At 39.4% G+C, this 23050-nt stretch overlaps 2 protein-coding genes across 10 annotated transcripts in view; one reads left to right on the plus strand and one right to left on the minus strand.

The window, feature by feature from the left end:
• FOCAD (focadhesin) overlaps positions 1 to 16280 on the plus strand; it is a 195204-nt gene extending 178924 nt beyond the window's left edge. Inside the window, exons 35-44 of the mRNA XM_054031536.1 lie at positions 333 to 413; positions 1384 to 1512; positions 4978 to 5093; positions 7493 to 7753; positions 8454 to 8543; positions 9757 to 9934; positions 11076 to 11173; positions 12063 to 12314; positions 14755 to 14830; positions 15827 to 16280. Coding sequence (XP_053887511.1) covers positions 333 to 413; positions 1384 to 1512; positions 4978 to 5093; positions 7493 to 7753; positions 8454 to 8543; positions 9757 to 9934; positions 11076 to 11173; positions 12063 to 12314; positions 14755 to 14830; positions 15827 to 15900 — 1355 coding nt within the window. The 3' untranslated portion in view covers positions 15901 to 16280. The remainder of the gene's footprint in view (positions 1 to 332; positions 414 to 1383; positions 1513 to 4977; positions 5094 to 7492; positions 7754 to 8453; positions 8544 to 9756; positions 9935 to 11075; positions 11174 to 12062; positions 12315 to 14754; positions 14831 to 15826) is intronic.
• Positions 14820 to 23050, minus strand: part of HACD4 (3-hydroxyacyl-CoA dehydratase 4) — a 28795-nt gene continuing 20564 nt past the window's right edge. For 5 of the 9 annotated variants that reach the window (XM_054031545.1, XM_054031544.1, XM_054031537.1 and 2 more), the window contains one exon: positions 16280 to 21014. In XM_054031545.1, the coding sequence (XP_053887520.1) occupies positions 20932 to 21014 (83 nt within the window). In that variant the 3' untranslated portion in view covers positions 16280 to 20931. Of the gene's footprint in view, positions 14893 to 16279; positions 21015 to 23050 lie in introns of those variants that run through there. The other 4 variants (XM_054031542.1, XR_008445333.1, XM_054031538.1 and 1 more) reach the window with 4 other exon arrangements.

A 23050-nucleotide genomic window follows, 5' to 3' on the forward strand; every position in this document is an offset into this window, starting at 1 on the left:
GTTAGGATAGAGGCATATAAACTGAGGTGTAGGGAGAAGTTCACACACCATAATAGCTTTTTAGTGGACAAATGAATGAATCCATTCTTCATTGCTGGCAGTCCAGCACCTTTCCTCAACACTAAATTCACATGGAAAGCATGATGGGCTAGGAGGAAGCCAGTAATAACATCTGCATCAGTCTTTTGATCTAATAGAAATAGTCACTATCAGTGTCTAACCGAGGATCAGTTCATAAAGACCTCATTTTGCCTTTGACTGTATAGGGTAGTTGGCAATTATTATTCGTCCTGCCAAGTTGCTGGCTTATTTCATATTTTTTGTCTTCACAGTTCCTCCAGATTTCAGCTACTTGCCTGAAAACAGCTTTATCAGGGCAGCTATTGACTTTGCCATTGAAGGAGGAAAGAAAGGTGAGATTGAGCAAATTCCATAAAGATGTGATGATGTGCTGCTTCTGTAAAATGTGATTTGACCTATGTTTTTACCTGTAATAAACTATAAAAAATCATTAACAAATTACATTAAAAATAGAAATTTCAGTGAAAAATATAAACCATGTTAGAACCTTGTTAAATTTGCGTAGAAAATCAGAGTAGAGATAAGACCCAGGTAGTTTTTACTACAGCATAGCTAGTTGAGGCCAGCTCTCAACTACTTGTGCCTTTACTCCAGTCGGACTTTATATTGAGTTAGCTATCTTGATGTTTAAAAAAACAACCCACACCACCTTTGCAGTGAAGACAAAGCCTTCGACTTGGGCTTTGGTAGAAGTTAAATGAAGGCTAGAATTTGGGTTGTAGGTGTCTGTTGGATAGAACTTGAGGAACAGGTGGCAGAAAGTTTTGCTCTGTTCCGAAATTCTGGTGCTGATTTCCTGTGTGAATATGGATAAATCATGCAATCTCTCTGCATCAGTTTCCCTGCCTGTAAAACGAAGACAGTAATTACTCACCTCAGAGAAGCGGTATAAGGCTTAATTTATTAATATGTGTAAAGTGCTTTGAGAGTCTTGGATGGGAGTTGCTGTAGAAGTACAAATTATTTTAATTTATTTTTATTCATTTTAATTTCTAAAATTAATTTTAGACTAGCTCCCCTTCAGCAGAGACAGAAGAACACTTCTTTAGCAGACCATTCTTTGTATAATCCAACAACTACATTCCAAAAAGTTTGCAGCATATTCAGCCAATTGCAGGCAATACAAATGGCAGAATATTTTTAGGTGCTTTTATAATGTCTTTGTCTTTCATTACAAATTGTTTTTCAGTCCAGTATGTAATACTATAAATTCATGTCTTATATCTTTATATTCCTTGTTTGGTTATTTTACCCAATTTGCTCATCATGAAATTCAGGTGATAATTGGTTGTTCTGTTGCAGGCCCTGAATCCATTCTCCCTCACTTGGTGAAAGTAGCTTTGGCACCTATAGCTTTAGTTGGAGAAAGCTACCAGTATCCACCTGTGAACTGGGCTTCAGTTCTTTCTCCTTTGATGAGACTAAACTTTGGTAAGTTTTAATGATTTTATGAGTCCTTTGGATCATTTTCATGTGACTTGTGTTCAAAAGATCATACTGTCCAGAGTTCTTTAAAGAGTCTAGAGCATTTAACATAGCCTGAAGTATGATTTTTGTGTTTCTGAGCTTATGTTTGCAAACATTCCCCCGGGGACATTGGCATTCCAATATTGATACAAATTAGAGAAAAGTCAGAGCCACAAAGTTCAGAACTAGATCTGAAATTCCCCAGAATTCAGAAGTGTCTGGATCAGATTTGGGATTTGGCCCATTTTAGTATAATAGGAGCCTACTGCAACATTGGGACCTGGATCTAAACTTTGTCAGTGTCCATGGTAAGGGAGAAAGGTTCACATCAGAAATGTTGATTTGTTCTAATCTTTACAGCATACCAGTTGTGTGATATACTGTCTCTAACAGAAATCCCAGATGTGTCAGAGGAAAGCATAGCCCTTCCCTCTGCAATACACCTGATTTCTCAGTGTTTTCCCGTGACAAGAAGTTTTTTCTCATACCAGATTTAGACCACCTCCTTATCTGAAGCATGGCTATAAATGTCTAATGAGTGTTTAACTATTTCACTCAAAAATATCTCTGGTGCTGAGTTCTCCATTCCATTGTCATTTGGTTCTGTTGAATTTGGTGCCTCTTGCTTCATGGAATGGTAATTGTTGGCATTACAGATTCCCCTACAGCTGAGCCATGCTTTTGCTCTTGGATTTAGATTGTGATGCTTTGGAGGACTCAGTAATAGGGAGGCTGCTCTTATTTCTTGCTAGAGACTAACAAATGCATTTGGGCATAAGCTTTTGTGGGCTAGAACCCACTTCATCAGGTGTATGAAGTAAAAAATACAGGAGCAGGTATAAATACATGAAAGGATGGGGGTGCTTTACCAAGTGTTAGGTCAGTCTAATGAGATTAACACTTGGTAAAAGCACCCCTATCCTTTCATGTATTTATACCTGCTCCTGTATTTTTTACTTCATACATCTGATGAAGTGGGTTCTAGCCCACAAAAGCTTATGTCCAAATACATTTGTTAGTCTCTAAGGTGCCACAAGGACTCCTCGTTGTTTTTTTTTTGTTTGTTTGTTTGTTTTGTTTGTTTTTTTTGCTGATACAGACTAACACGGCTATCACTGAAACTTATTTCTTGCTCTTGCCGGTACGCCGTACCGGGGCGTATCGGCTTACTTTCACCTTTGTATATAAGAGAAATTTGCAAGAGCATTTCTCATACTGAATCAAATTGTCCATATTGCTCTCAATATCTGAATGGTGCTTTGAATGTGAAACTTCTTTAACACACTGGAAAAATTGTGTTACTGTAAACCTCAGAAGTTCCAGAAGAAACAGTGCATCCGTTTAGTTCCTTCATTTTAATTGAATTTAGATGGCATTTGAGACTACTCGGTCTTTGACCTGTAAACTCTTCTCATTGTACCTGAGTAGCACTATGGAAGTTGAATATATGCATAAAGAAATGAATAGATACCTCTTTGTATGAGTAGGTGGCTCATGAGCAGAGCTGGGCTACAGAAGCAGAAAGCAGAGCAATTGTATTTTAGCCTGACATACAAACTGGAAATGTGAAACCCTGAAGTAATTTTCAAGAAACATGATCATGAATATTTTTGTGACACATACTGAGTTTAGTCATAATAATAGTTATTCATGAATATTTGGATGATGGATGGATATTTGTGAATATGGTTATGAATCCTGAAATTTCACACATTCTAACATGAATGATTTATTCATCCATAAACTGATAACAAAAGCAGATTATTCTCCTGTTTTAAAAAGTTCGGTGCTGCATTTGTGGAGCTGAAACAATACTATGTGATTTAGGATAGGCATACCTCACAACTACTGAACAACAAATAGCTTGGGTGAACAGTTTGCAAACAATCTATAGTCTGTAAATTATTAATCCAAACTATTTGGTGACTGCTTACAAATGACAAATAGTTTTGTAGCAATCTGGATTGGGTACCAAACAATATGCTAAAGAAAAAGGCTAAATTTCTAGGTCAAGAGTCTCAAAAACACTAGCATAATGTTAGACTTCTAAATCCATATTTAGACATTTGAAGTGAATAACCTTATTTCAGAAGTAAAACTACTCAACAGCATCCATTGCAGTCAACTTTAGGCTCCCATTTTTGAAAATATTGGCCCAAATAAATAAGATTAATAACAAATGGTTCCACTTTCAAGTATTTTGGAAATGTATATAAAGCAAAGTTGAATTAAGACTAAACTTGATAAATGTATGGAGGGGATGTTATGATGGGACTGCCTACAATGGCATGTGGCCCATCAGCGACTGCCAGTAGCAAAAATTCCCAACGGTTGGAGATGTGACACTAGATGGGGAGGGCTCTGAGTTACTACAGAGAATTCTTTCCCAGGTATCTGCCTGGTGGGTCTTGCCCATATACTCAGGGTCTAATTGATCGCCATATTTGGGATCAGGAAGGAATCCACGCCACTCCCCCCTCCCCCCGTCAGATTGGTTTAAACTAGCATAAAATGGTGAATTCTCTGTAACTTGAAGTATTAAAAGCATGATTTGAAGACTTTAGTAACTCAGCCAGAGCTTAGGGGGTCTATTTCAGGAGCAGGTGGGTGAGATTCTCTGTTCTGCCATGTGCAGGAGGTCAGACTAGATTATCATGATGTTCTCTTCAGACCTTACATCTATGAGTCTAACTTTAAGTGTCAGTATTAAATTTGAAATCCCTGTCCTTCATGTGCAGCTACAATAGAATGAACTGTTACAAAAGCCATTCCATTGTGCAAAGCAAACTCCTTTCAGATTTTTATGGTTAGTTATCTTTATCAAGGGACAGACAATTTCAGATTTTTGGGGAGCCTGAACGGGACCCACTAATTAGGAATTCAATAACTAACGTAAAAAATCTATTCTTTAGAAAAATCCCCTACACCCAGACCAGAAGAATGTCTGTGCCCATGTTCCAACAGCAATAACAATGATTTACCTGTAGTTCTGCGAAGTCGACATTTACACCGGTGCACAGCATGCTGAATGTAAATGGAGCAGAACAGGCTGAGCTTAGCAAAAAGGAATATCAATCCTTAGTTCCCCTTCAAGGGGTTCTTTAATAGTTGGATTATTCTCTCCATTTAGCAAAGAACATTGATTCTTTTTATTCCCCATGTTCACATTTTAATGCTTTTCTTCTCAATTAAATTTGAGTGAATGCCACATGCTTGGATTCTGGACACATCCAAGGGTAATAAAGAAGTTACATAAATAGAGAGAGAGGTCTGCTCTAAATGTTACCAGTGGTGTCACAAGAAAAACAACGTATTTCTGCTAGAATAAAAACATTTACCTTCATTTTTATTTTTTCTGCATTATGAACTGAGAACAAATTGAAAATTAAAATAATTGCATTGTAGACTGTTCACTTTCTTCCCCTTTAGGTGAAGAGATTCAGCAACTGTGTATTGAACTTGCAGTGACCCAGGCTCAGTCATCTCAGAATGCTGCAATGCTCCTGGGGATGTGGGTCGTACCACCTCTAGTCTACAGTCTTAGCGTATGTATGATATCAGCATTGAACTCCAGAAGGCTTATGAATCCTCTGGGTCCTCTTTTCTGTGTACAAGTTTCCTTACACAGGACAGCACATGTTAATCCTGCGCACCTACATGCTTACTATTCCAGCCCTGCATTTCATCCAAACACAAAGTGACATTTGTGCAGAATTTTCTAAAAGTTTTGTTATATCAGCAAATGGCTTTTAGTGGCTCTCTGAAATTACTTATACCAGAGACTTGAGACCTTCCATCACCTATCTGTTTACTTATTTATGTCAGTTATTCATCTTGCTTTCCTCCCCTTCTGTTCCTCTAAATTAATCCTTATACAATTGAAAAGGTAATCTGTGTTAGCATCAAAATTGGTGATATCCTCAGATTAAAAGTGGGAATCAAGGTGTGGAAATTCAGTATGGGCTCTACAAGGCCCCCGGCAATGCATGAAATTAGTCCTTTAGAAATCCTGCAAAATTCCACATCAGCCTTAGCTAGGGTGAATAATGTAGCTCTGATGGAGCTGTGCTGGTCTACATCAGCTGAGAAGCTGGCCCAGAATCATTAGAAGAAAATTAGAAGAAAAGCCTGCTCGTTTTAGTCTATGATCCTCCAGTTCTCCATGGTTTAGTGAACTGGTAATCCGTTAGAGTTGGTAAAGATGTTAAAAGTTCTGGGATTTGGTTTGGGTGTTTGTCATCAGTAAGGAGAAGACTTGAGTTTGAGCCTCTCATTTCTCAACAGAGTCTGCAGGCCACAAGGGTAGTGCATTCAGCTCCAGGAAGTGGAGAGTTTAGCATCATCCTGAAGATTAAGAAGCCATCTTGAAGAGGTGCTTCTGCACCTCTCTGCCAAAGAATTGTACTGGGTTGTGCATTTTGTGTAGTATGGGCCAAGAGTTCTGCTGGAAGGCCACAGTTGTACTCTGCCTGATAGGACACAATCCTCAGTATGTGAGAGAACCTGAGGAAAACTTAACAGAGCACAAGGGATTAAATTACTGCTTCAGCTAGTGTTCCTAGGCACTATGGTAATACAAATAATAAATAATAACAATATTAAAGAAGTGGGAGAAGCATCTATAGTTATTTGGGATGAAAAAAATTCAAAAGTGCCTCAAGTCCCAGTAACTTCGGCACTTTTGAAAATTTTACGCGTTCTCTATAGCTGAGGGACAATGGAGGTTTGAATCTAAAACTAAGAGATGGTGGAGTCTAAATTTTTTTAACATAGAAGAAGAGAGAAACTATTTGAGTCACTGGTAAATCTCTTCTACTTTCTGCTATAAATCATATGGGAAGATTAAGTTCTGTGTACTGTACTCTAGAGCCATTTAAAACTTTCCAATTTTGCCTCTAATATAGTAAGTCTTCACTTAAAGTCATCCCGGTTAATGTTGTTTTGTTGTTATGTTGCTGATCAATTAGGTGAAAGTTTAAAGTTGCGGAATGCTCCCTTATAATTTTGTTTGGCACCCACCTGCTTTGTCCACTGCTTGCAGGAAGAGCAGCCCGTTGCAGCTAGCTGGTGGGGGCTTGGAACCAGGGTGGACTGGCAGCCCCCCCTATCAGCTCCCTGCTTCCCTAAGTTCCCTATGTGGCAGCTGGCCAGCAGGCTATCAATTGCCAGCAATTCAGCTGTCCCTCCCCCCACTGCCATATGCTGCTCCTGCCCTCTGCCTTGGAGCTGCTCCTGGGAGCCTCCTGTTTGCTGTGCTGGGGATGGGGGGAGGGGGATGGGCTAATGTCAGGGTGTCCCCCTACCCCCTGCTCCTGCACCCTACTTACCCCATCTCCATTGGGGGAAAGGGGGGAATGGAGGGAGCTTCCTGGGAGCAGCTGCTGTCTCAACTTGCTGATCTACTTAAAAAGGCAGTGTACTTAGAGTGGGGTCAGCCTACTTGAAGGGGCAATGCGCATCTCTGTCACGCAGGGTGTGTCTCTCTGTCTCTGTCTCCCATGCTGTCTCCACTCCCTACATTCGTGCTGCCTTGTAGAGTGTGAGTCTACCTTAACAACAATGGGTTAACCCTTGAGGGCTCAACCAAAAGCTAGTTCATCATTTAGCAGCAAGGCATTCCCTGGGAAATATCTTAATAGTCTTTTGTCTGGTGAAAAAAATTTCAATGGAACCTAACCCCCTTTATTTACATTAATTCTTATGGGGAAATTGGATTCGCTTAACATCGTTTCGCTTAAAGTTGCATTTTTCAGGAACATAACTACAATGTTAAGCGAGGAGTTACTGTAACTAGTTCACTTTACCTCAATATTAGTAGTATTCCCTATACTTAGTAAAAGGAAGCACCTTAGGAATAGTGAGATAATGGTATTAATTATCTAAGGTAGGAGGAAAGACTTTGAGCACAACCAGTGTACAGTAATGCACTGTATTTGCCCTTCAGATGAAAACCAGGAAATATCTTTTTACTACTCTGCCCCTATGGATGAAACACGTTGCAGAAGACAAACTACAGACTTTTACTGAAGTGTTTTTAGTACAGCATTTTGAAACAAAGAAGCACCCAAAAAATCCTGAGCTTTGCCAGAGTATCTTACAGGGACTCAGCCAGGCTATGAAACTTCCAAGCCCTGCCCAATACTGCTGGAACCTTCTGTGCCAGGCTGCAGAGAAAATATTTGAGCTTTTGCCAGAAGAGATTCAGGTAAGAGAAGTAAATATTCACATTCTAGTACAGAATTTTAAAGGTTTGGTTTTTTAGGGTAGGGAGGGTTTAGGGAGCAAGGCTGGATGGAGGGATAAAAAAGCCACTATAAGATGTTTGCCTGAGTTTTCCGCAGTTGGCAAAAACTTTTTTTTTTTTTTTTTTTTTCATGAAATCTGTACTGAGCCATTGGATTTAAAATTTGATGCAGGAGTTTTGGGTAAATAATCTAATACTATTCCGGTGAAAATTTCTTCAGATATTCTTTAGAATATGGTAAATTGTAATGGACTGGAGTGGACTTTGCCGCACAAATAATTAGGCAATTTAAAAAAATAAAGAATTTGTAAAATAATTGTTGAAATAGAAGCAGAGAATAATCAGGGAAAAAACCAATTTTAGACAGAAAATTTCTCACAGTGACAAATTCCTTGAGGACAACAAACAGAAAATACACCAAAGGAAAAGCACTTTTCTTTACAAGTTTCCAACTTGTTGTTTTTGTTAAATAGTAAAATTAAATACATTCAAGTCCACCATAAATGAAAAATAAGTGATATATTTTCCAGCTTCATTTTATTTAGAAACTTTTTATTAAATTATCCAAATGAATAAAAAGGCTCCTAGGTTCTTCATTACTTTAATGATATTAAAATACAGTTATCCATGTATAAACACACACGTTTTTTTCTTTTTCCAGAGAAGCGACGTGGAGATGTATATTGAGGTAGCAAAATGCCTCTCAGAAATGGCAGATTCAGAGGTTGACCGGATTGCCCAGTTCTCCAAGGTAATCGTGTTTCATTGTAGGCTTCTAGAACTCTCCCCAACACTTGTTTATGTATGGGATGAAGACTCACTATACCGTTTTACACGTCACTTAGAATATTTTAACATCTCTCAAATACTGATTAATGTATCCTCACATCAACCCTGTGTGGTAATGTCATTATCCTCAATTTACAAATGGGAAACTGAGGTAATGGGAAAAATTCCTGTTGACTTCAGTGGGCTTTGAATCAGGCCCTAAATGACTTCCCCAAATTCAGACAAGTCTGTAGCAGGGTCAGTAACAGACACTAGGTCTCCTGAATCCCAGTCTAGTATTTTAACCACAAGACCACCTCCCTCTATACATTAGCCATCTGATTCTTTAAACAGACTAAATACAATATCGTAATCAACTGCGTCTGAGTTCATGAATCCTGGATACTGTTGCAAAATTGAAAAATTGTATTGCAATTTTTTGATTTCACACTTGCCAGTATTATAGATTTATCACACTGTATTTCAGATGCGTTCAAAATATTTTATGGTGGACAGGGTGGCTGAGAAGGATAATGAAATATAAAGCTTTCCAACTCCAGGTCACTCGCTCAAATAGAGTTGAGATTGATAATGATCAAAAGTTATGATCTGGTGATGAAGTGACTTCAGTGGAATGAGTTGGTGATCTCAGATCAAGCCCCCTTATATGCAAGTGTCCATATCACATAACCACCATGGGACCCTTGCTGGCAGACTCTGTTGAGAGCAGTCCAAGAATTTAAACAGGCCTTTGAAACTGAACTATCCTTTCACTATGAGGTTAGTCCCTTGGGGTCAGGATGAAGTCACATTGGAAAAGCAGTGTGAGAAAATCTGCATTGCTGCAGCCCATGTTGTTCCTGTCTTGTGCAAATAAGACTTAAACCAGGGTTGTCACATTGACCCCTTCCATAAGTACTAATCATTGTTTACAAGCGTAAGCATGGTCTGATTGTACCGACTTACGTGCATTTCATGTGCTATTATATAGCCCCACGTGATATGTATTATATGCTGTATCTTGTCCAATCCATTTATCCTCTCTTTCCCCCCTCCCCCCCCAAAAAAAGAGAGAAATCAGCTGGCTTAATGATTGAAGGATTCCTCCCATCTCTATACAGAGAAATGTTGTATCTTCTACTGTTGTCACCCAGGAAGAATGTTTTATTTTAATCAAGTTTTTGTTGCTTTTGCAGAACAATATAGAAAAGACCACTTTCATCAAAGTGTATTTAGTTTCTCAAGGTCGACTGTCTTTGTTGAGCTTGAATGATGTGATTGGTATTGCGGTAAGATGCCAGCAGAAAGAAACTATTGCATGGATGTTGTTTCATAGTTTCTACCATGCCCGAATTGTAAGCCATGAAAACACAGGTAAGGCCACACTGAAGGAAGAAGTGAAAAAGCTTAATGAATCTGCACGCATTATTTTAAATAAAAGTTTTGGTCCAATCAAGTCTTTCTAGGTGTGTTATGTATTATTTCTGAAGTATTATAAATGGATGTGAGAATTTATAGATTAAAAATACAAGGTCACTGCTCTCCAAAATTTAAAGTCTAACTTATACAAATACAAACGGATAGGAGTTTAAATGGGAAGGACTTCAGATGTCATCTGTGTTTGAAGGATTTGCAAAAGTGCTGTATTTGATTGAAATAAGGGGGGTTAACTAGTATGTAAGAAGTGAGATGCATGAAAGAAAATATAAAACTAAGAGTAGCAGGAGATGATAAAAGGAGCAACTGAGAGGCAAGCTAGAAAGGAAGGGAGTACACACCCCCAATACTCATGCTGGATAAAGAAGGCAGGGCTGTGTTTTGAGTTAGCCAGGTCTGATTGATTGATGAAAAGTGTGTGATTGGTCTTGGTAGCTCTTACAAAAACTCAGTGAGGCAGTTATAAGGAAGGAATGTTATAGTTATATTGAAGAGTTATATGGTGGTACGCTTTTGGGTACTGGGAGACTCCTTAAAGCACTGAGACTAGTTGATTAGAGATATAGCTACTGTATTAATTTTATTGATCAAATCTGCACTGGAAAAGGTTTTACACACCACTTCTTATACTCCCCAGATTCTTTCCCAGCATGCACTGGACTCAACGCAAAGCCTAGATTTATTTGATTGGGGGGTGATCTCTTCTGTGTTAGTGTTGGAATGTCATGATCAGGAATCTATAAGGGATGTCCACAGAGCAGATCAGTGATATCTGCAGGATGGAATTATTATGAAAGATTATTTTTCATTATCTTTTTCAATGTATTGTTTTTAGTTTGCTAGCTTTAGGGATTGTTACAGCCATATTGTCTGTGTTATAATGTGAGTTTCAGGCGTTATTATTAATGTGCCTATATGCCTTTTGGCATAGGCACACAAAAATTAAATGTTATGATTGTTGCTATTATTCCTCCACTGGCTTGCTGTTTGATTGCTATGGTGTTTCCTGGTACTTGCTTTTTAAAGAAAAAGGAGTATTTACTATCATTTACGTAAGACAATATTCTTGTTCTTACAGAAGTATTGAAAAGAATGGACTGGCTGTTAGAATTGATGGGCTATATCAGAAATGTTGCTTACAAGTCAATACCTATACAAAATCTGGATCTTAAAGAGGTACATACTGTGAAAATATGTAGCTTTCAGAAAAAAATGGTTTCTGGTGTAATTTATGTCCTTTCCAAGGAACAAGTATTTAAATCTCCTTTTATCTCCATAAGGAAAATCACTGATTGTCCTCAAAAGGTTTTTAAAATGTACATATATTTAAAGTCTCTTAAATAAGTAAGTCTAGCACCTAACCTGTGAGAACAATGATACAGTATGAAAGGAAACTATATCATGTAGAACTCTATACACTTGGAACTGTTCAAAGGAAAAGCTCCTTTATACTATGTTAATTTATCTGTGCATTCATTGTCCCAGTAGGTCAGAGTATTACAGCAGCATTTTTTTTTTTTTTTTTTTTTACAAGGGTTGGACAGTTCAGGGCTACCAATATTATTTGTAGTTATGCTTGCTAAGATACTTAAATCTCATGCTTTGGGGCATCACCTGATTGCTGCAGACATCAGAAAGGAGCCTCCTCCCTTGCTATATAGTATAGCACTATTAGCCATGTGCAGTATGGAGGTGAGCATGTGACTAATCATCCTAGAGCACCAGCTGTTGGCTGCTGCACGGAACAGGATGCCAGACTTGTTGAAATGCCTGTCCATAAGCATTATTTTCCAGTGTAGATAAAAAAATGAATAAGTGCATTGCTAAAGAAGTCTGGTTCAGAATTGTTTCCATTTGCTTCCCTTGCTTTAAGGATTGTAGTTTTAAAATACTGTTGTACTACTTTAAAGTACAAAACCCAGACCATTAAACTGCCTTTAGTCTTTCTCTTTTAAAGTTTGAGTATTCAGTTGCCTAGGATTTATCCTGGAGAATAAGATGTCATAACCTTTTTTTCTTCTTTATTATTTAACTAATGAACCAAACTTGTCTGTTTCCTGTTTAGGCTGTAGACTTCCTGTTGTGGATATTTGCAGCTTCTGTGGTTGCCTGGGCTGACCATGCTGCTCCACTACTGCTTGGCCTCAGTGCCAGCTGGTCGTCATGGAAACACAAAGAAGTATTGCCAGAATTGTCTGCAGATGATTTTGGCAAGCATCCAATTGAAAAACTCTCTGTGCAGGAGACTCTTACTCTCCTTCCAAACAGTGTGCAGCTTTTGCTGGCTAAAGAGCCTTGGAAAGAACAAACACAAAAGGTAAAGCTGCACATAATTTACTTTCTCAAGGCCTGATCATGCAAGATGCTAAGCACTTTCTGAGGGTGACAGATCACCCTCAGTTCTCAGTGAAGTCAGCTCAGGTCTTATGTGAGGCAGCTGTTTCCTCTATATCTACTGCATCTGACTTGAGCTCTCATTTTTCTTTATCGCAGTCAGATATGACTTACTTAAAAACATGCCCTTAAATAAAGTAAGATGCAAGTTGATAAAGAACACTTAAGGGTTGGGCGTTTAACATTAAGTAGGTTTACTTGGGGGGAGGGGTGTGTGCATGTGTATACTTGCTCCTGCATATGGCTAGTTCGGCATGTAAACACTTAAGGGCAAATCTTCTACCAGTGGACGATCTCTCCCTCCCCCCACCCCCAGTTTATTGTGCACATCATTTACTTGCAAGCCTAAATTAGGTAAGCATAAGTGTGTGTGAGATTGTATGTGCCTAACTTGGCAAATCTGGCTTGAGTTTCCTATAATGAATATAAATGGTGACCTCTGTACATCGACATTTAATTATTTTAAACAAACATGTATGCATTGAGGACTGGATCTTGCCTTCTTTGCACGTGCAAAACTCCCACTGAAGTGAGAGTTCGGAGGGTGTGAAGAATGCAGAACTAGGCCATTAATGTGCAAATTTGTAATTAGGTTTTAATAAAGCATTTGAGTCTGTGCCTTTTAAAAATAAACCATCCAGATATATCTGAAATATTGTATTCTCGTCTAGGCAACATACGTTACCAGAAAAACAGCAGCAATTGGAGAAAAGTCAGAAAAAAGTGATTAAAAATGATCTGGGTGCTGAGGGCATTGACTTCGGGAAGTCTGGCTAAGGGTATGTCTGCAAAAAAAAACCAAGCAAAAAACCCACATAAATCTCAGAGCCAGGTTCAACTGACTCTAGATTGTGGGGCTAGCGTTAGGGGGCTAAAAATAGCAATGTAGATGTTCTTGCACAGGCTGGAGCCTGGTCTCTGAGACCCATTCCCTTTGCCAGGTTTCAGAGACCAGGCACTGGCCCAAGTGAGAACATCTTGGGTTTTTTTAGCCCTGTAGCGTGAGCTTGAGCCTCATGAGGCTGAGTGAGTTGATCCAGGCTCTGAAATTCACTATTGTGGTCTCTTTTTGCAATGTAATCAGACCCTTACAGACTGATAAAGGAGGATGAGTGCAGATATTTAAAGGGTGTAAACGTCAAATATGGAGATGAATTATTTACTGTGCTTGCTATGCTACAAAGTAGTGTAACTGGGGATAATGGGATGAAGGGAAATGTCCCCAGAAGGCAAAATTCAGACTGTCAGGCAAGATCTTGTGACAGTATGTTGTAGTAGGATATATTAAGCTGTGGAATATTCTTCCAAGGGAAATGGTGGAAACTGCATTGCTTGGAATATTTAAAACTAGACTGGACCAAATATTTGAACATTTACTAAGTGACCAATTCTGCATTGACGGAGAGAGGCACTGAGTGACATAATATGAGTGATATAATCATGTTATTACTATGATTCTCCAGCTTCTCTCAATCCACTCCAGTTCTGCAGTGTTTTATTTATTATTTTGCATGTCCACTGTTTTAGTTGGTGTTTTGCACGAGCAAAGTTCAGAACTTTATTAACTGTTTTCTTTAGCAATTTTGTATATTTCCAAAACAGTGTCAGCATGCCTTGCAAACAAAATATCAAGTCAGCCAAATGGCTCACTTAAAACACTGCTCCTTTTTTGCCCTAATGTCTGTCCCATTCCACCCATGGCTGATGATTAAAAACTTAAGTAGCAAGTGTGCAAACAAATAGCCTTTGAAAAATAATTATAAATTCTAACATCCAACAGTAACTTTTGCCCTTTGACATGAAAGTAGGTTTTAAGCTGCAGTCTAGTTCTAAATCTGTTTTACACCCGTAACAATTTCTAATAGCTTATCAATGATTTTTGAAAAACATATAAACATAGTGACTCATTTTCTATTTGATTTTTTTTCTCTGCCCAATCATGAGTTACTACTTTATAGATTTAATAGTAAGACACTGAATATTATATGTCCATGTTAGGAATGAACAGCAATATTCACCAGCAACCAAATAAATGATGTCTTGGGAATTCACTGATCAAAGATGAGTATCATAATAGAAATAGGCAATAGTGAGGGCTTCCCTCATTTTCATACTGCAAAAAGAAATAACTTTGATCATCACTCAGATAATTCCTCTACTGTTGTGTTAAATGAAATACTAATGGACCGTTATAATGCAGTGATGGGCAACACTAACTTGGGTGGATTTGCCATTCAGTCCAAATATACTGTAGCTAAACTTGAGTAGGGTGCATGTCTTAAGCCAGTTTGGTCAGAGAGAATTTGTGGTGGTCTGATACGGACATTCTTTTAATTTACAACTGCTATTCATTTTAATCTTAGTTTATTGACTGGCTGTTTAATATAATGGAGAGCCCTAAAGAAGTGCTATCTGAATCCTCCAGAGACATGTTGAAAGGTAATGTATTTCTGATATTGTTTATTCCTATATTTCCTTCAGCACAGGACAACAGCATTAGTCTGTTAAACAAGAAAAATGTGTGTAGGTTAACAACATATGTTGATGACAGAACTACATATTGGCTATAAGATAACCTCCACAAGCAAATAAACATTCTTCTCTCTTTAAATCCTTTTTTAGATTGTTTGATCCCTCTTTTTATCTCTCTCACTCACCATGCAACGGAAAATCCAGATAGAATAAAGTGTTACTCTCAGTTTTAGCATAAAATAGCGTCAAACACCAAAAGCTTTGTTAATGTCCAGTTAAGGTTACTGGCATATATCAATGGCTTGAGTACATGTTATTTTTAAGGAAAGTTAGAGTTATAAAAAATATATATTTTAAAAAACTTCAAGTGTTAGTGCAAGCTTTGTTCTGCATTTCCTAGTGTGTCATTGTTCTGGGAAGACCAGTAATCCAATCAGTTAATGTGGCCTTTAATCTTTGATAGCTAATTCAAAATTATTTAATCCTGTGTAACCTGGCTAATCCTAAAGAGTGTAAAACTGCTTCAAGACTAACCATTTTCCTAAAGTTTTTTTAGTGTGCACCCAGGGATGTTTTTGCAGGGACAGGGAAGTGTTTGTAGTGGCCACAAACAGGTTGGGTCCCATGGGAGGAGCAAATTGTGATATGACCAACCTTCCCTTGCTAGAAATGACACACTTCCTTAGCTAATCTCTTTCACAGTGACCTGCCATTCATATGGAAGCAACAGGGGGTTTGGGGAGTAACATTGAAGAGCAGGGAATGAGAAGGAGATGGGATGTTATTTTGTATTGTGGTTGTGCCTGGAGACCCTGGCTCAAATACTATCCCCCTTGTACTAGCTTCTGCAGAACCCCGAAAACAACCAATGAAAATAATATAGAAACAATTGTGATACAGGTGATTCTTGTCTTTTACTATACAGTTTGTACATAATCATGTGACTTGTCCTTGTTTTCTCAGCTACACTTCTGGCTTTGAGGTTTCTACCAGAGTTCAAGAAGAAAGCAGTATGGACTAAGGCTTACGGTTGGTAGCCACAAGATAGCATCATCATCATATCTGATAAAGAGACGGCCCTTAATCCTGAGAGAAAAATGCATAGCAGAAATGTTCAGTCATCAATAAGTGTCATTCCAAAGAAATTTTATACTATGAAGTATTATGGGATTTTCTTCCCAGGGATTCAGAGAATAGAAAAGTCATTTGGTTTGACTGGTCAGTAGGCCAGCTCCTATCCTGAGCTGTCTTGCCCCGGTATGAGGACAAGCTTTGGGCTACGTTTTGAATGTGAGTTAGAAATTTAAATTTCAGAGGTATTTAAATACGGTAGTGAAAGCTGCAGAAAGCCTTCTTTCTGTAATAAGTGGAACCTTTATATGAATAGGTGAAAAAATTAAAAACAAATCTTGCAAAATTGTTTGACATGGTGTATTTATTAAAAGGCACAATATTTCTTTATTCTGGCTTTTTAATTAGCTTTCATTTCAACTGACAAAATTTCTGTTAACATGATTCCTCCATATTATAACATTCATCATCCGATGTTGTTGTTATACCATGCACAACACTATTTTTGTGATAGTAGCATAGTTACCAACCTTGTAACAATTTTACCAGGGACACTTATCCAGGTAAGTGTGGGATCTGGGTGTTGCTAGGTACATTTTGATGAATTTCAGGTTAATTTAATCATGAATATTTCAATTCAGGGCCTCAGAAAATTAGGATCTGGATAATTTTCCAGAAGCTTGGATGCTTTTCAAAACCTATGAAGACCCCATCTTCCTTACATACAATGTTCCATCTCCTCAAATCTCCCACTCCAATAATACCCTTCCCCTACCTCCATAGATACCTTCAAGCTTCAGGGGGGGCGGGGGGAGAGAGGACAGCAGGTCTTTTCTACCTTTGCCATGTTAAAAAGAAAATGGCAAGTCTGTTCTCTCCTCAGCATCTTAATGTCTCTGAGAGGACATAGGACTTCTTCTCTTTTCTTTCTCTTTTTCCCAGCAAGCATATGGATCTACTCTTACTGGGGAGCCCATTTTTTCACCTCCCTCTAAGCTCCTGCATTTCTCCTGCTACTGAAATCTTATTTCCCTCTTCCTTTTTTTTAATGTTACCCTCCTGGCATTGTGCCCTCACATTTATAAGTCCCCTTTCTGAATCTTATTTCGGCCTGCTCCCTCTTCTTCCCTTTAACCCATTTGTGTGTCTCACACTTTAGCTCCCTATGTCTCCAACTTAAATAGGGAAAATATACCCCAATGCAAGGGTCCACACAAGATGGAGCTTAAAGAGAAGCGTAACTGATGCTAAGGTTCTTGAAGAAGCCCCCTCTGCACTGGGCTAAATGTCGTCTGTAATTGACTGAGTAACTAATCCCATACTGGTCCCTAGTGTCTACTGCAGTGACCTCAATCTGAGCAGTGTGTAATTTAGCTATTCTAGATATGGTAGTTTTCTCAGGCAAGTATTCATCTGCATAGTACGCCACAGTAGTATATTCATTCTCTTATTACTATTCCCAGTTTAGTATTCTTAACAGCTGAAGTGAATGAATAAATCTTCTATGTCTGCTATTTGGTTCTCTTAACCAAGACCCTTTAACCAGTGAGAATCTGGTACGGTACTTGTGTATGTTTTATATTGCAATAGACATATGCATTCTCAAGACATGTGTTTTCATTTTGGCTGTGTCTATACTGTGAGCTAGGGGTGTGATTCCCAGTTCAAGTACACATACTCACATGAGGTCTCATTGAGCTAGTGCGAGTATAAATAGTAGTATAGCCATGGCAGCACAAGTAAGGGTGCCATGGCTCCACTATGCTGTGTACATGTACCTGTGGGTTTCAGGTCAGTTTGTACTCAGTATGGCTAAGCCATGCTGCCATTCTCATTCTTATTGCTGAGAGCTAGTGCAAGTACATGTACAAGAGCTGGGAATCACACCCCAGGTCACAGGGTAGATGTAGCCTTTGTATTATCATTAACATGCCAGTAGTAATTCTTAAGAACCATCTAGACCAGTGGTTCTCAACCTGTTGACAGTTGTGGGCCGCATATATAGCTCTCTGTGTTATGTGGACCGCATCCACACAATATATATACCACCCATATGGCCCTGAGGATGTCATAGGGGTCGCAGTTGTGTGCTGATTGGGCCACAAGCAGGCCATGGCTAGAGAACCACTGATCTAGATCATGATTAATCAGATTAGCCTGTTAATTCTTTGCGTAGTTTAAGAGATTAACTGAACACACTTTTCAGCAGCTGCAAACATATCTGAGTTTTGAACATCTTGCACCTTGCTAGTGCAGAATCAATATTGACTGATATATACACACTGTAAAACTGAAAATCATTTACATGCTCCAGGTGTCTATGTGCGGATAAATCAGGTTTTGTAGTTACTGCTGTATTTTCAACCAAAGATTTTTTTAAAATAGGTTTGCTATCATTCAAAATTAAAATAAGTAAATAAATTGCACAGATTAAAATAATGTTCACTAATTAAATATGAATGTATCAAATTGAAATACAATATTAGTGGTGGGATTTTACATGTAAGTGTGGTTCAATGTAAAAACAATGAATTAAATGGTAAACCATTTGCCAGCACCAGCAACTACAGTAGGTCTGTGGATCAGTAACTTTTTACACCAACAAACTTCAGCAAACAATTTCATTTTTGAATGCCTGAAGTTGGCTTAAGTTCAGATTTAGGCCCCTATATAAGAATGGCTTGATTCTCAAAAGCAGTCAATACCTACAACTCCCTCTTCAGTTGGTAGAGTGGGTGCAAAGTTCATCTGAAAAATAAGCCCCTTGTTAGGGTGCCGAAACATAGACTTAAGGCATCTTACTTTAGGAACCTGAGTTTGAAAATTTTGACCAGACTGTACCATGTGAACAGAATGGAAAAATATCAGCATTTTTCAACAAATGTTAGGGATTCACCATCATTTTACTCTTTCAGGATAGGCTTTATAAGGTGAGATTCTGGGTTGTGCTTCTAAGAGAGACAGCACAGAGCTCCCAGCCTGCAGAACGGGTGGCAGGGGTGTGCTAAGTTCACTTTGACCCACCTTTTCTGCCCTGGTGAATCTGGACTGGTCCAGAGGCTAAAGTAGCCTCAGGTGGGCTGTCTACATTACAGTAGCATGTCCACAGCTAGCTGTGCTGTCTGGAATCGCTGCTGGGTAACATGCTGCAGCCCTGCCTCTGATACTCCCTTCCCACACCAGGCACAGCTGCTATCCCAGGATTCTTAAGAGGGTCCTGTCTTCCTCAGCTCGTGCACAGAGGGAATTCTCCCCTGCCCGGATCACATAAATCTCTCCTTCAACAGATAGCATGATCATGTTTAAAAACATCACATTTGCTTTTGTAACTAAATAACGTTACAACAATATTCGCTCTATTTCCTAAATACAGGCAATACTATAATATTTACCTCTTTTGTAAAGCGCGCTGAGATTTACTGACGAAAAGTGCTGTATGTTAGCATGCACACCACAATAATACCTGGATGCAAAAGCAAAGTATTTAATGGTACCCACTTTAGTGTACTCTTCCCAGGTAACAAACAAATGTACCTGTCTAAGGCTATGTTTCCAGTACGAGCTAGGAGTGTGATTCTTTTGTTCATGTACACATACTCAAGCTAGTTCCAGCATAAATAGCAGTGTAGCCGTGGTAGCAAGGTAGGGGCAGTTCAGATACAGCTGAGCTGCCTGGTGTGGCTGTGGACGTGTCCTAGAGCCACTAAATCATCAATTTGAGATGATCTTCACTCACTGGTTATTCAAATGTTGTCTCAAGACAAAGGCATACTTAGGTTTCACTTTTCAGAGGCTTAAATAGGTAAGAGAATTTTCATGACCAGAAGTGTTTTCATTTCACTCTTTAATCCACTTAATTTTTTCTGTCTTTTATTCAAGCCCAAAGGATGGTGGAGAATAGTACCAATGGGGAACAAGTCAGCTTATGGTTTTCTCCCGAGTAGCTTGTGCAGTCGGAGAAGTAATTTGTCCCCCAGAAAAACGTATCCTATTTTCTTGCTTCTTCTCATAAGTAGTTCCCCACCTCATAGGACCAAATCCTAATTACTTTTGTTGCACAAGTAACCTTGCTGACATGAATGGGACAATTCTCATGTGTGAGACAATTTGGATTTGGCCTATAGTCTATATAATCCATTATCTTATTTTTAAAGGCAGAGTATTTCTTGGACTGACTATATCATACTTTGATGAGTTAAGTAAGAGTGAGCGTCTGTCTGTCTTGTTTCTTCAGTTCCAAGATAAATCTGGATGTCACAGTTAAGAAAAACAGATCCGTCAATAGTGTCTACTGGAAATATATTAGAATCATAACTTCTACTTCTGTACGTGAAATGCCCTCTAGGACTTATAGTGAATAGACACTAACTGCATTTGTCACTTACATTTACTTTAAGAATCGGGGTGGGGGGGGGCGAGTGGAGGAGGATGGGTTTTCTGTGAACAGTTTTACCTATTGGTATTTGTGTGAATGTGGCAAAATGCAGAACAACCAGCTTCTGCTTCATAATCTATTGCAGTTCCAGCAAATTTGATATTCATACATCTGTTTTACATAGTCTAACAGGTGAGATAATGATAAAAACAAAATACCATTGACATTTTACTGCTATAAAATGCAGAATCCATGCTACTGCTGGGATGGGAACCCATTATTAAAATATAGGAAATGCTGATATGATTGACATTTTTTGCCACATTTTGTAACCTGTCATTTTATGTTAGAAAAAGCTAGAGTAACCTCTGAGGCCAAGACTTTAAAAAGTGACGGGAGATTTGAGGTGCTTATGTTTGAGTGCCCAATGTGAGATGCCTTAAAGGGCCTCATTTTCAGAAAGCGTGGAGCACCTGCCCTTGTAAATTGGGAACTTCTAAGGCGCTCCCAGTTGGGCACATAAGATCACTAAGCACTTCTGAAAATCTTGGTCTAAATTATTTCCACATAATGTGTTAGCATAGCATGTTCTAGAGCATTTTCCTCAAGACAAGATATTAACTTAGCTCCTTTTCTCTTTGATGTAGCTGGCTCCTAGGTGAGCTTTCCTTTCTGAGCAGAGGTATCTAGTGATGAAGAACATACCTAAATTGAAACATAAAATGTAAGTGCAGGGAAGCAGATGCCAAAAGGCCCAGCATTTACCTAGAAACAACAGGTGGACCTGCACCTAAAAACCCTAATGGGATGAGTCCAATTGACCCAAATGGTCCTGTGGGTAGTCCCATTAAACCCACAGGAGTAAGCCTTTTCAGACAGCTTCTATATTCTTGTAACTAACTACACTATATTTTTAGGTATCTGTCATTATATGAGATAATGCCCGGACTGGGCAAGGTCTCTGGGCAGCCAATCAGTAATGCTGGGGCCTTCGTGACAGCCCTTTGTGCAGCTGTGGCGCAACAGAGACGATGACGCACATTGCCAATGAATGCCCGCTGACTAGCTTCAGCGGTGGGCTAGAACTGCATCACGCCACTGAAGATGCCATCGCTTGGCTAGACAACTATGCACACGCTAAATACATTATATGAGACCTCAGCAGGGCCGCCCAGGGAGGGAGCAAGTGGGGCTATTTGCCCCAGGCCCCGCAGGGGCCCCCACAAGAATGTCGGAGGCTCCGCACACTGCATCCAGGAGCGGCCTGGGACAGCGCTATAGCCGCGTGGCCTGTGCTCCTTCCGCTCAGAGCTGCGTGGTAAGGGGGCGGGGCTGCGAGCTCTGGCAGGCCGAGCAGCAGGAGCTCCTGGACGCAGCTCGCTGAGGCTCTGGGAGAGGGGGTAAGTGGCATGGTAAGCCCCTCTGAGCCGGGCACCCCCTGACCCCATCCCCCCCCAGCCCTAACCCCTAGCTCTGAGCCCAGCCCCTCTGAGGCTGACACCCCCCGACCCAGAGCCCAGCTCCCCACCCAGCCATGGGCAACAGTAGCACCATCCCCAGGCGACAGCCCATTGGCACCAACTATCACCATCACCCAGTGACAGCCCATTATGTAATTGCAAATGTATACATACCATTAAAGCATTTAATGTTTTTAAATAATGTATTTCACGTATTTTCAAATTACATTCAAAAATTATTTTGAATGTATTTCACTGGTTATTTTTTACATTTCCAAATACATGTTAATATAATATTGCAGCTTTTTTTATGGAAGGGGCCCCTGAAATTGCTTTGCCCCAGGCCCCCTGAATCCTCTGGGCGGCCCTGGACCTCAGTAAGTAAATCTAGCCAATGCAGGTCCTGAGACATTTTCCTGAAACCCTTAAAGCACACCTGCTATATATAGGGTAATTATAATACTGCAGTTATTGCCATTACATTGATGCATATGTACACAGATATTTTTCCAGATTAGCAGGTCCACCTCACAGCCACGACTAGTGTCCTCATTTTTCTGGTCGAGGATTGAACAAGAATCCCTTATGAACCAGCCAACAATGTACTTCATCTAAAAGCATCAATGAGTTTTTTAAAAACAGATGGGCCCATGCTACAAAAATTAGCACCCAAATGTGAGGGGGTTCAAATGGGGTCAGCCAGAAAGTTAGATGCAGATCCAAACTTCTCCAAAGTGCGGGCCTGTTTGGATCCAGGATTTTGCTGTAACCCACAGTAACCATAGGTGGGGGAACAAGCTATGAAGTTTGGATTTAGCTCCAAATCTCCTCAAGGCTGGAGGAGTTCTGGTACAGGATGTCAGACCTAGTTTAAAAGAACAAACAAACTGCGGGCCTGATCTAATGCCCACTGGAAATCTGTGGAAAGGTTTCCATTGACTACAAATGGCAGCAGAATCAAGACCTGACTCAGGACTTTCTGTTGAATTAACATCTATAGTGATGAAGGTGGCTCAAACACACTATATTCATTTTCCATCCACTTTTTTTTCTTAATAGTTCTTTTCCCCACACTCCCTCTCTCTAGAAACAGATAATTAACTTCTAAATGAGATGCTGGAATTCAAACCAGCCAACTCCTGAGCAACATGAATTCCCCCTTAACACAGAGCTGTCAGTGCAGGAACTGCCTAGGAGAAGGCACAGCTTACAAAGAATTTTCATTGATTTGATTTTTGCCTGCTCAGGCTTGTGAATTCCAGCACAGTGGCATTAAGATCC

The sequence above is a fragment of the Malaclemys terrapin genome, chromosome 6, assembly GCF_027887155.1.
Source record: "Malaclemys terrapin pileata isolate rMalTer1 chromosome 6, rMalTer1.hap1, whole genome shotgun sequence".
Lineage (NCBI taxonomy): Eukaryota > Metazoa > Chordata > Testudines > Emydidae > Malaclemys > Malaclemys terrapin.